This window comes from Carlito syrichta, unplaced genomic scaffold (genome assembly GCF_000164805.1).
Source record: "Carlito syrichta isolate Samal-C Ts95f unplaced genomic scaffold, Tarsius_syrichta-2.0.1 Scaffold309703, whole genome shotgun sequence".
Lineage (NCBI taxonomy): Eukaryota > Metazoa > Chordata > Mammalia > Primates > Tarsiidae > Carlito > Carlito syrichta.
This window is the reverse complement of record NW_007253799.1, coordinates 33532-47434: the sequence shown is the minus strand read 5'-3', so window position 1 is coordinate 47434 and position 13903 is coordinate 33532. Positions and strand designations below refer to the sequence as shown.

General features: G+C 43.1%; 1 protein-coding gene across 1 annotated transcript in view; it reads left to right on the top strand.

Annotated features, from left to right (window-relative positions):
- Positions 1-13903, top strand: part of ORC1 (origin recognition complex subunit 1) — a 32072-nt gene that overhangs the window by 3569 nt on the left and 14600 nt on the right. The window contains 8 exon segments of the mRNA XM_008067560.1: positions 588-613; positions 615-767; positions 3300-3618; positions 7874-8237; positions 9423-9527; positions 10469-10664; positions 13103-13200; positions 13669-13770. Of these exon segments, the coding sequence (XP_008065751.1) occupies positions 588-613; positions 615-767; positions 3300-3618; positions 7874-8237; positions 9423-9527; positions 10469-10664; positions 13103-13200; positions 13669-13770 (1363 nt within the window).

Here is a 13903-nt window from a genome sequence, read left to right as displayed (position 1 = left end):
TTTTTGATTTATTGTAGAGATGAGGTCTCGCCAAGTTGCCCAGGCGGGTTTTGAACCTGCAGGCTTAGGCAATCCACTCACCTCAGCCCTTCAAGGCACGGGATTGCAGGCTGAGCCACTGAGCCCAGCTATTAATGATATATTTTAATGATGAAACTGAAGATTGCAAGCAGAAGTTACCTCAGTGATTGATCTCTAATTCTTGCCGGTATTTTTGTTTTGCTGCCATTTGATGCCATCTTTATAATTACTGATTTTGATTTGTTCAAAGGCCTTTTGTAATTCCGTTGTCAACTGATAGCACCAGCTGGAAGTGGAGCAGCTGAAGAAGAGTATGGGTGTGGGCTGGAGTCTGATTGCTGTGGTTGGTCCTATGGCCTTTGACAGTTTACTTAAGATCCCTGTCACTTGATTTCTTGGCCTGTAAAAGCAAGATAGCTGTAGTGACTTAACTGCCTTACAGGGTTATTATGAAGATTAATAATAATACATGTGTCTAGCCTAGCACAGTGTCTGACACATAGGAAGTACTCAATATATGTTGTCACATTTTCTTAACCTTCTCGTTTCCACCTAATCCCTCCTAGATTCTGATCCTAAGTCTAAGAAAATGTGCTCGAGTACAGTGGTTTGTCCGATTCTGTGAAATCCCTTTCGGTAAACAGCATTTGTTGGGCCGGAAGCCTGCTGCACAGGAAGTATTCTTGTATGATTACCCTGCCTGTGACGACAACATTAACGCCGAGACTATCATTGGCCCTGTTCGGGTAGGTGGTGCCTTGATCCTTGGTTATATCTTGAAGCTTATTTCTGTCTCCCTCCTAAACTGCATGACCTCAAAAATATTACTGGCTCTAATTTACCTCCTGGAGAATGAGTTTTTTTCCTGTCATCTTCTCTGTTTGCCTGCCTGCTTCATCTCAACAAACATTTATTGAGAGTACATACCATATGTTTGGGGCCTCCGGGAGGAAATGACATTTAGGTTGTGACCTGAGGGAACAGCAGGAATTAGCAAATATTGCTCAGTGAGAAGTTATATTTAGCTATGATTGTGGCAGGCATAAAGCATTGTGAGACTGAATATGATGGCCCTTTTTTTTTTGAGTTGAAGTCTCACTCTGTCACATGGCCACCGTACCCTCGACCTACTGGGCTCAGGCAATCTTTCTGCTTCAACCTTCCAAGTAGCTGGAACTACAGGCATGCACCACCACACTCAGCTAATTTTTTTATTTATTGTAGAGGTGAGGTCTCTCCAAGTTGCCCAGGCTGGTCTCGAACCAATGGTCTTAGGCAATCCTCTTACCTTGGCCTCCCAAAGTGCTGGGATTATAGATGTGAGCCACTGAACCCAGTCTTGAATATGATGGCCTAAATGAGCAAGTCAGTACAGAGTATGAGTTGCTGTAGGCAAATCTGTGTTATGGGATTTTATAATAAATCATGTACTGATGAGCTATTGGTTTGTAGGCTGAAGTGAGACACTAAATACATGGGTTTTTCTTGGAGCTATTCCAGGCTCCTGTAATGGGATTAGATAATGTGAAGTGTGGTTGTATGGTTGGTTTAATAGTAGGGCAGAAACTTTGGTCTGACTTGACTATAGTAATTTATCTCTGAGTTAAATGAGTGAAAGAAAGCCGAAGGAGTGAAAGGCAGATGCAGAAACTGCAGCAGCAGGATGAGCAGTTTTGGAAAGGTGAGGGGCAGGGGGGCGGTGTCTAGGCAGGAGCACAATGGTGGGAATAAGGACTGTGTTAAGGCCATCTGTAGGTAAGAGGAGACCAGACTTTAGAAGGCACTGAAAAACTAGTTTTAAGTAATTTGATTCTGCTGCATTGAAAGTCATTATTGACTATTGAGCAGGGTATGTTTAGAGTTTTTGTGGGAAAATTTGGCATGGGTGAATAGATGGACTGGAAAAGAAAACAATATAAGCTATGGATATCAGCTAGGAGAAATCTTTGAAAATAATCTAGGGGTGAGATGATGTGTACTTGAACTAGGGTGATTCATAGTAATTGGAATTAAGAAATGAAACCAATATATAATTTAAAAAGGAAACAGGTTGGACTCAGTGGCTTAGCCTGTAATCCCTGCACTTTGGGAGGCCGAGGCGAGTGGATTGCCTGAGCTCACACGTTCGAGACCCACCCGGGCAACTTGGCGAGACCTCATCTCTACAATAAGTCAAAAATTAGTGGGGCATGGTAGCGCGCACCTGTAGTTCCAGCTACTTGGAAGGCTGAGGCGAAGGATCGCCGGAGCCCAGTAGGACAAGGCTGTGGTGGCCAGGAGCGGCCAGTGCACTCCAGTCTGGGCGACGGAGTAAGAATCCAACTCAAAAAAAAAAAAAAAAATTTAGGGATTTGTTCTAGGGACGTTTTGTTTAGAAATGGTTTGATCTTTTTGAGATTTGCTTTTAAGCTCTGTTAGGTAGAATCAGACAACTTTTATTCTGAGGCAACAGAGTGAGACTCCAACTAAAAAAAAAAAAAAAAAGGAATAATTTACTCTTTGTATTTCATTGATGTCTTTAAAGCTACTATTGGGTAAATATTCAGTTAATATTAACTATTCTTTTTTGAGTTGGAGTCATACTCTGTCGCCCAGACTGGAGTGCAGTGGCCGGGATCGGCCACTGCACCTCTACCCACTGGGCTCCGGCGATCCTTTCACCTCAGCCTTCCGAGTAGCCGGAATTACAGGCACGCGCTACCATGCCCGGCTGATTTTTTGATTTATTGTAGAGATGAGGTCTTGCCAAGTTGCCCAGGCGGGTCTCGAATCCACAGGCTCAGGCAATATTAACTATTCTTATGTGTTTCTCTATCAATGTGCCTTGCCATGTCTGTGATTTTTTTTTTTTTTCTTTTTGAGTTAGAGTCTCACTCTATCGCCCAGACTAGAGTGCAGTGGCCGCTCCTGGCCACTGCAGCCTCGACCTACTGGGCTCCGGCGATCCTTTCGCCTCAGCCTTCTGAGTAGCCGGAATTACAGGCGTGCGCTACCATGCCTGGCTAATTTTTTTTTATTTTATTATAGAGATGAGGTGTCGCCTGCCCAGGCGGGTCTCGAACCCGTGGGCTAAGGCAATCCACTCACCTCAGCTTCCCAAAGGCGCGGGATTACAGGCTGAGCCACCGAGCCCGGCTTGTGATTCTTTAAATTGGAAAAGTAATGTTCTAAGTTCAGACGTGGACTTAAATGGTTTTTAATTGCAGCATTGATGGAATATTCCTTAGCTCTTTGCGGTCTCACCTCTAATTGCTCTTCCCTGTACTTTCTAAATTCAGGTAGTAGCTTTAGCCGCAGATGAAGTAATTCCTGTGGATCTGAAAAATGAGAAGACATTCTTTGTGAAGCTGTCTTGGGATAAAAAGAAGTTCAGACCACTGCCCCCAGAACTATTTGCCGAGTTGGATAAATCACTGGAAGGCAGTGCCAAGTGCCAGAAGCCTGTGAGAGCCAAGACTAAGAGCACAGAAAGCCCTTCTTGGACCCTAACAGAACACGTGGTCAAAAGAATTGAATCAAGGCATTCCACCTCCAAATCTCGCCAAACTCCTACCCATCCTGTCACCCCAAGGGCGAGGAAGAGGCTAGAGCTTGGCAGTAAGTGTGGAATAGGACACAGTTGGCAAATACTGGGACAAAAGGAATAAAATATTAATTATGTGACAGTAATGAATTAGAGCAGCAATAAGTCAGGTACCGATCGGACACATGTTGAAAAATAACATAGATTTTACCATTTTAATCACTTTTTTTTTTTTTTTTTTTTTTTGAGTTGGAGTCTCACTCTGTCACCCAGACTGGAGTGCAGTGGCCGCTCCCGGCCACCGCAGCCTCGGCCTGCTGGGTTCCAGCGATCCTTCCGCCTCAGCCTTCCGAGTAGCCGGAATTACAGGCATGCGCCACCACACCCGGCTGATTTTTTGATTTATTGTAGAGATGAGGTCTCGCTGCCCAGGCGGGTCTCGAACCCGCGGGTTTAAGCAATTCACTCACCTCAGCCTCCCAAAGGCGCGGGATTACAGGCTGAGCCACCGAGCCCGGCTCATTTTAATCACTTTTAAGTGACACTAAGAACATTCATGTTGTGTACCTGTCACCGTCATCTTTTTTAAATCAGAAACTCTGTGTCCCTTAATTATTTTTATTTTTATTTTTTTTGAGTTGGAGTCTCACTCTGTCACCCAGGCTGGAAGGCAGTGGCACGCTCCCGGCCACCACAGCCTCAACCTGCTGGCTCACGTGATTCTTCCGCCTCAGCCTTCCAAGTAGCTGGAACTACAGGTTCACGCTACCATGCCCAGTTAGGTTTTTTTGTTTTATTGTAGAGACGAGGTCTCACCAAGTTGCCCGGAGGGGTCTCGAATCTGCAGGCTCAAGCAATCTACTCGCCTCAGCCTCCCAAAGTGCTGGGATTACAGGCTCAGCCACTGAGGCTGGCAACTCTGTGTCCATTTAAACAATAGCTCCCCATTCCCCCAGCCCTTAGCAACTATCATTTTACTTTCTGTCTGCATGATTTTGAATACTCTGGAAATTCATATAAATGGAGTCATACAGTGTTTGTCCTTTTATGACTGTTTTATTTACCATAATGTTCTCAAGGTTCATCTATTTTGTACCTTATGTCAGAATTAACTTTTTTTTTCTTTTTTAAGTTGTAGTCTCACTCTGTTGCCCAGACTGGAGTGCAGTGGCACACTCACGGCCACCATAGCCTCGACCTGCTGGGCTCAGGCGGATCCTTCCGCATCCTGTCACATTTTTGTGACGATAGATTTACTCTTAGTTAATTTGAAACAGACAATGCATTATTATTCATTTTAGTTATCCTGCTGTACAGTAGATCTCAAAAAGATATTCCTGTTAGCTGAACCTTTCCAAGTAGCTGGAACTACAGGCACGCCCCACCACTCATGGCTAGTTTTTTGATTTAGTGTAGAGATGAGGTCTCGCCAAGTTGCCCAGCTGGTCTCAAACCCATGAGCTCAGGCAATCCTCTCACCTCGGCCTCCCAAAGTTCTGGAATTACAGGCATGAGCCACTGCGCCTGTCAGAATTCCCTTTTTTTATTTTGTTTATCCATTTATCTGTCCATGGATACTTCTGGCTATTACAAATAATGCTGCTATGAATACAGGTATAACAAATATCTCTTAGAGATCCTGCTTCCATTCTCTTTGATATATACTCATAAGTGGAATCGCTGGATTATGATGATTCTGTATTTCTTAAGGAATTGCCATACTATTTTCTACAGCAACTGCATCATTTTACATTCCCACCAACAGTGTACAAGTGTTCCAATTTCTCCATATCCTTGCCAACACTTGTAATTTTTGGGGTTTTTTCGATGTGTTTTGTTTGTTTTTAAAGAGATGGGATCTCACCAGGTTGCTCAGGCTGAAGTATAGTAGCTATTTACAGGTGTGTTTGTGGCATACTACAGCCTAAAACTCCTGGGCTTGAGTGCTTCAGACTCCCGAGTAGTTGGGACCACAGGTGTGCGCTACCAGACTTGGCTCTATTTTCTGGGTTTTTTGTTTGTTTTTTTGTTTTTGATTTGGAGTCTCACTCTTTCTCATGCTGGAGTGTAGTGGCATGCTCACGGCCAACGTAAACTCTACCTGCTAGGCTCAGGTAACCCTTCTGCCTCAGCCTTCCAAGTAGCTGGAACTACAGGCATGCGTCAGTATGCCCAGCTAATTTTTTGATTTATTGTAGAGATGAAGTCTATCCAAGTTGCCCAGGCTGGTCTTAAACCCATGGACTCAGGCAGTCCTCTCACCTCAGCCTCACAAAGTACTGGGATTATAGATATGAGCCACCATGCCTGGCTTGGTTTTTTGATAGTAATCCCTGCTAAGTATGAGGTGCCATTTTATTATAATTTTTTACCTTTAATATTTTTAATTGGGAGATCATAATTGTATTATATTCATGGAGTACATTGTGATGTTTTGATAGATGTACACAACACGGAATGATTAAATCAAGCTAATTTAAAATGTCTGTCACTTCACTTAACATTTTTGTGATGATAGATTTACTCTTAGTTAATTTGAAACAGACAATGCATTATTATTTACTTATCCTGCTGTGCAGTAGATCTCAAAAAGATATTCCTGTTAGCTGAAACTTTGTACTGGTTGACTAACAACTCCCTATTCCCTTTCTCCCTATCCCTCTTTCCTCCCTCCCAACCTCAGGTAGCCATCATTGTACTCTCTACTTCTATGGATTTAACATTGTTTAGATTTCACATATAAGTGACATCATACTGTATTTGTCTTTCTTTGCCTGGCTTATGTTGCTTAGCATCATGTCCTCTAGCTTTATCCTTTACTGTGGTTTTGATTTACATTTCCCTAATGATTAGTGATGCTGAGCCCTGGAATCAGCCCTTTTTTCGAGGGCTCTGGTATTTTGCCATGACATTGCTTCTAGATCTTCAGTGGAAGAGCTCAGAAGCATCTACATTTTTAAATTCTTAAATTCATACTGATATTTCTAATATCTGTACCACAGGATTATTCTCCTCCTTCACATATTCCATAATTATATCTCTGTTCTCCATCAGGAAAAACTCTGATTCTCAGGAGCAATCCTGGTACATACAAAATAGTTTCAAAATTAATTACTAAACCAATACTACTACCAGCAGTACACTCACCAAGTAAAGTTTAAAATTTATTTGCAATTCATTATAATATTAGAATATATTCTACTGAACATGTATGTTTAAAATCTTTAAAAAAAGAATGGTTTCATCACTCTAAAGTTTACTTGTGTCTTTCTGTTTTCAACAAATCTCTCTCTCTTCCCCCAGCCCCTGATTCACTGATGTGTTTGCTGTCTGTATAGCTGTCTTTTCTGAAATATCATATAGTGGGAATCATACTGCCTGGTCTTGAGTCTGACTCCTTTCTTTTTCTTTTTTTTTTTTTTTTTTTTTTTGAGTTGGAGTCTCACTCTGTCACCCAGACTGGAGTGCAGTGGCCGCTCCCGGCCACCACAGCCTCGACCTGCTGGGCTCCAGCGATCCTTCCCCCTCAGCCTTCCGAGTAGCCGGAATTACAGGCGCACACTACCACGCCCGGCTGATTTTTTGATTTATTGTAGAGATGAGGTCTCACCTGCCCAGGCGGGTCTCGAACTCGCGGGCTCAGGCCATCCACTCACCTCATCCTCCCAAAGGTGCGGGATTACAGGCTGAGCCACCGAGCCCGGCTTGAGTCTGACTCCTTTCATTTAACATTGTGCATTAGGGAATCATCCATGTTGTCACATGAGTCAGTAATTTGTTTCTTTTTTGTTGCTTAGTAGTATTTCATTGTATGGATTTACCACATATTGTATCCATTCCCAATTTAAGGACATTTGGATTATTTCCAATTTTCGGTGATTATGAATAAAACCACCATAAAGATTCGCACACAGGCGCTCTTCTAGTTCCTGGAGAGTTTCGACTGTCTTGTACTGAGGATAACAAGAAGTTGTCACTTGAATGTCACATAGTCAGCTCTGCTCTGAGCTTTCCTACCTTGCTGCTGGAGCTCAAAGTCATCTCTCACTTATCTCCTTGCATGTCCCCTTTCAACTCTGGTGACATTTTACCTTTCTATCAAGATCTATTTCAAGTGCCATCTTTGTCAGCACTTAGGTACTTTAGGGCACTTTACTTCTTCCTAGCACTTGGCAAATGTCTTTCCATGTGGCTCGGTTGATACCTATAAATGATGTCTAGGGTCCCTGGTGCCTGTTGTCCTGGTAAGGGGGAGGAACAAATCTATACAGTGTTATTTATTGGTAGGTAAAATGTTCACATTTTCTGTGTAATTTTTCTTGATCTTAGGTTTCCCTGGGACACCTAATACTAGGATGTCCCAGAAAACTTCATGTTCCTCCTTGAATTCTCCAGGAAGAACTAAACGGAAAATAGCCTTCTCCGAGATCACCTCGGCCAAGAAGTCTCAGCCTGATAAACTTAAAACCTTGTCTCCAGTTCCAAAAGCTCCAGAGAAAACTGGACAGATTCGACTCTCTTGTACTGAGGATAACAAGAAAGCATCACCTGAACGTCACATGGTCCTGAGAACCCGAACTCCAGCTTTGAAAACTACAGAGTTTAGTGAGGAGAGAACACTTACCCCTATCAGGGGGGGACAGAAATCCTCAGTGGTGCCTTTTGTGGTTCTGAAACCAGAAAACAAAAAGAGGTGACCGAGGACATTGCCCACAGAGTGTGTGTGGGTCATATTTTTAAAAATTAGAATAGTAGCTGGAAAGCCTGTGTTATAGAATCACTGGGGAGTTTTCCCAAAATATAAATTTTTAGGCCTCTTCCCAGACATAGTAAGTCAGACTCCAAGCATTGAGCTTGTATTTTGAAATACTCTTCAGGAATTTGTATTTTCTTTTTTTTTTTGAGTTGGAGTCTCACTCTGTTGCCCAGGCTGGAAGAATGCAGTGACATATTCACAGTCACCCCAGCGTTGATCTGCTGGGCTCTGGCAATCCTGCCTCCGCCTCAGCCTTCCAAGTAGCCGGGACTATAAGTGCGCACTACCACACTGGGCTAATTTTTGACTTATTGTAGAGACAAGGTCTTACCAAGTTTCCTGGGCTGGTCTCGAACCCCTGGTCTCAGGCAGTCCACTTGTCTTGGCCTCCCAAAGTGCTGAGATTACAGGCTGAGCCACTGAGCCCGGCAGGAATTTGTATTTTCAAATGCTCTTAAGATGGTTCTGATATTCCTGCTGCTGTTTGGGGATTATTGCTGTAGAAGATAGTTTCCCAAACCTGCATTGCTTCATAGTTCTGGATTTAATTGATTCCTGTGGGTCTTCATCATATTTTAACAGTCATTTTTTAATCAATTTTTGGTTTTAACTGGAAACCATTCTCACATACAGTACAAGAAGATACTCATCTGAAACAAACTTTGCCATTTGATACTAGATAATATTTGTAGATAATGGGCTGTACGAATAATGTGAACCAGAAATTATACATTTCAGTGTTTGCTGCTTAGAATCTTCAGCACCTGGCCCATAATAGATTGCTCAATAAATACTTTATATTGAATATATAGCTGCCTTTCTGTTAACCTTGATCCTGAGTGAACTGTAAATTCGAAACAGAAAAGGAGCCAAAAGCCTCTGTCTGAGAGTAGAGTTGGGGAGGTGGCAAGTCTGATTTAAATGGTATGCTCTAAGCAGACTCTGGTCTCTGGGTTTGAGTCAAGCTTCAGTCATAAACTTTTTAGCAAAGTAAGATTAGCTATTTACAAAGTAGCTGTGAAAAGAAAAGGAACCTGTCAGGCCACTTCACTATCTTCTAGCCTGCTGTGGATTCCTAGTGCCCAAAACTGCTTCCCATAACCTCACTGTGATGTCTTCCAGAGATGCAAAAGAGCCAGAAGTTCAAAATGAAGTTACCTCCACTCCCCACCGAATTCGCAGAAAGAGTTCTGTCTTGAGTTTGAATCGAATTAAGCAGCAGCTTCGGTAAGACTGCTCCTTGCAGGCAAAAAAACTGCTGTCATCTCTGATGTGTGCAGTCTTATTTCTTAAAGACTTTTATACTGTTTATTTTTTCAATCCATTGAAATCTTTTTATCTAGCATGTCTAGAATTACGTTGTTTCACATAAATGTCTTAGTTTGAAAGGGGCAAGAAATACAGTCCTGAGCTTAGGTGGCTCCCATGACCCCTAGTCATCTTGCCCAGCAAGACCACTGGTGGGATGGGGTGCTTAAGAGCATGAACTTTGATTTTGACAGATTGGGTTTGAATCTGGGCTTTGTCATTGACTATCTGTGTAACCTTGTGAATTTTACTTAGCCTTTTGAAGCCTGAATTCCTCATCCTCAAAATAGTAATAATAGTATACAAGTCACAAAATTGTTGAAGTGTTTAATGAGATAATATAAATCAGAGCTCCCCAACCCCTGGTCTGTGGACCGGTACTGGTCTAAGTTAGGAACTGGGCCACAGTGGGTGAGCAAAGCTCTGTCTTCTGTCACATAAGCCATGGCATTAGATTCTCATAGGAGCGCAAACACTATTGCAAATTGTGCATACAAGGGATTTAGGTTTCTCACTCTTTATGAGACTCTAATGCCTGATGATCTGAGGTGGAGCTGTGGCGGTGATGCCGAGGAGTGGCTGCAAGTACAGATTAATATCAGCAGTGAGGTTTGACTGCACGTCCTCCCTCCCCCACCCCTGTCCATGGAAAAATTGTCTTCCACAAAACTGATCCCTGATGCCAAAAGGTTGGGGTCTGCTGATGTAAATATGCTTTGCAGAGTTTCTCAGTAGCAAGTTCCTATATTGACTGGTCGTAGGAGAGACCCGCAAGACCTATAATCCACAGTGAACTTTATTATGGAATTCTTATTTAGACTTGAACACTGAATACCAGAAACTATGTCCCCACCATTCAGGTTTCTAGGTAATAGTAAAGATGACCAAGAAGAGGAAGAGTTTTTGCCAACAGCAGAGATTCCAGACTCTATCAATGAGGAGGAAGAGGCTTTCACACCACTCCTTCCAAGAAGTAAACACAGAAGTGTGTCCAGGAACCTACGCTCTTCCTTGAAACCATCCTCTCAGACCCTTTCCAACACACCAAAGAAAGCTGTAAGGTTCTTTAAGTTTATTTCCCAATGAAGCATCCCTCTCAGTTTAAAATTTATAAATGCTGAGGTCACAGATTGTTGACAGTTGGAATATAAGGACAGATCTGTTATATTCAAAGTATTCCTTGCCAGGCACGGTAGCTTACTCCTGTAATCCCAGGACTTTGGGAGGTAGAGGCGAGAGAATTACCTGAGCTCAGGAGTTCAAGACTAGCTTGGGCAACATGGTGAGATCTCGTTGTTGCAATAAATCAAAAAATCAGCTGAGCATGGTGATGCTTGCCTGTAGTTCCAACTACTTGGAAATTAGGCAGAAGGATCGCCTGAACCCAGTGTGTCGAGGCTGTGATGGCCGTGAGTGGGCCACTGCACTCCATCCTAAGCAATAGAGTGAGGCTCTGACTCAAAGACAAAGAAACAATCAAAAAAGTATTCCTCTTGGAATATTCACGAAGGAAAAGACCTAAGTGAACCCTAGAGCTGCAAATGAATCCAATAGACAGTGATTTTTCAGTTCAAGTTCCTTTTATGGTACAGAATCAGATGGCCAGGAACTGAACCTCCTTGAGGGAAGTACAAAAACCAGCTTTTAAATTTTCCATGAAGATCACTAGCAGAGTACTTTGCCAGGTAATCAGTACTTGGTAGGTATTGAATCTAGGGCTGCTGGACCATGGGCATTTTTTTTTTTTTTTTTTTTTTTGCTTCCCTTGGAACTTTAGTAGAACATTTGAAGATATTAAGAAAAAAGGGAGCCGGGCTCAGTGGCTCAGCCTGTAATCCCGCACCTTTGGGAGGCTGAGGTGAGTGGATTGCCTGAGCCCGTGGGTTCGAGACCCGCCTGGGCAGCGAGACCTCATCTCTACAATAAATCAAAAAATCAGCCGGGTGTGGTAGTGCATGCCTGTAATTCCAGCTCCTTGGAAGGCTGAGGTGGAAGGATCGCCGGAGCCCAGCAGGTCGAGGCTGCGGTGACTGGGAGCGGCCACTGCCCTCCAGTCTGGGTGACAGAGTGAGACTCCAACTCAAAAAAAAAAGAAAAAAGGGTCTCATGTTCAAGTGTGTTTGAGAAATGTTTGAATTAAAGTTAAATTGATGGAGCATCTTGCATCACAGTTGAGAAATGGTTCCTTAGAAGATTTTTTCTAAAGATCATCTCTACTTTTCCATATGAAGATGTGATGGAAAAGGTTGTAGTCAGAGAAAAACCTCTAGGAAAGGGAATCCAATAGATTGTGTTTGCATAGAGGCCGTTTGTGATTGTATCTCCTGGATCCCCATCCAAAAGAAAGATTATGGATGTGGGGCATCTTGAGCATAATAAATATGTCTGAAGTTCATCGGGCTTCTTGATACCTTCTCAGTGAGGTTTTATCACTCCTGTTTTCTCCAAAGTTAACAGATGTAAAACCTTTCAAACAGACAGGGTCTAAGTGCCTTCTGCTAAGAAAGAGGTAGAGAGATTGTTACCACTCTCCAGCCCAGTTGGAAGCAGAGGGTGGCTAGAGTGAACTGCCTCACCATAGGGAGTGCTTTATAGAAACACCATGAAGATGAGGGTAGCTGGAGCAGGTCTGCTCTAGAAAGCCAGTGGCAAGGAAGAGAATATTGTTGTTACCTTAGATTGGGATTTGGAGTGGATAAAAACTTCTGGCAAGGTTTCCTAGGTACTGTGTTATGGACTGAATATTCCTTTGTGGACTGTGAAAGTCCTGGGCTAAAGCTTGACCATATTTTCAAATAAACCTAAAGAAAAATCTAATGAATCAAACCCATTTTATGCCTCCTCTTCTCTTCTGTATTTCTGACTAGTTAGGGTTTCTTTTTTTTTGAGTCAAGGTCTCACTTTGTGGCCCAGGCTGGAGTACAGTGACATGATTATGGCTCACCACAGCCTCAACCTCCTGGGCCTCCATGGCTTACTACAGCCTCGACCTCCTGGACTCAGCCTCTTGGGTAGCACCATGCCCTGCTTATTTTTTATTTTTGTAGAGACAAGGTCTCGCCATATTGCCTAGGCTGGTCTTGAACTCCTGGGCTCAAGTGATCCTCCCACCTTGGCCCCCCAAAGCACTGGGATTACAGGTGTGAGCCACCACGACCAGCCAAGTTTCTTAACAGTTTCTTGTCTTTCAGGATAATATTTTACGTTTACGAGTATGTAATTTATACCTCTATTTATTTCCTCAGATTGATATTGTTTTTAAATTCTAATACTGTATGTAAGTTAGAAAAAGCACATTTGGGCTATGAACAGAGTGTATGTGTAATGTGAGGCGAGAGGGAGAATCGTGGTTCTTTATATAGGGAGGAACTAAGGAGAATTCACCATCTCTCTTCCTTTTATCATATCAGTATGAATTGCATTGGTGACAGTGTCCTGGATGGTGTTTTGCTGAATGTTTACCTTCTGAACTATGCTCTCTGTTTTAAATACAGCCCAAGCCTAGAACACCACGTTGTGCCACTCCTCAGATCCGTAGCCGAAACCTGGCTGCCCAGGAACCAGCCAATGTGCTGGAGAAAGCCCGGCTGAGGTACTGTTGCTCCAGGGCCCTTGCAGACAGGCAGGAATAATGGGACCTCTGCTGTCATACAGTGAGGGTAGTTATCAGCCACCAGTGTATCTAATAAAAGTAGAGAATAAAATGAATATGTGTGTTGAGCAGAAAGAAACCTCTCAAACTGCATCTGGGTGAGCCAACATGAACAGGCCCTGGGAGGAGCCTAGTCTGCTGCTGTTGTTTTCTCAGGGGAGGAAGGTGCCTCTTGGTTATAGTGCCTTTTGGAACCATATGGAGGCTTTCTCAAAATACGTGAAGTCCAGATCTTGCCAGAAATCAAGCAAAATCTGAATCTCTTTTGGCACGAAGTCCACCCACATGATTTGCAAGATTGAGTTTTCATGTAGAAACTATAGACAAATCTTTTTTTTTTATCTTTTACAGAGTAGATGATGGTGAAATGCTTCTAAAGTCTTTTCCCCCATTTACCATCAACTATAGGTTGCATGTTTCTGCTGTGCCTGAGTCTCTTCCCTGTCGGGAACAGGAATTCCAAGACATCTACAACTTTGTGGAAAGCAAACTCCTTGACCATACTGGAGGGTGAGTCACAGAGGCAGGCAGGTAGCCTGGGGAAGACAGCTCCTGGTTGTATGCCACCTTAGGTGTTACAGTTGATCCTTCCCCAGTGTCAGCAGAAAAGATAAAATCATTGCTGTGAAGCCTAACGCTTCGG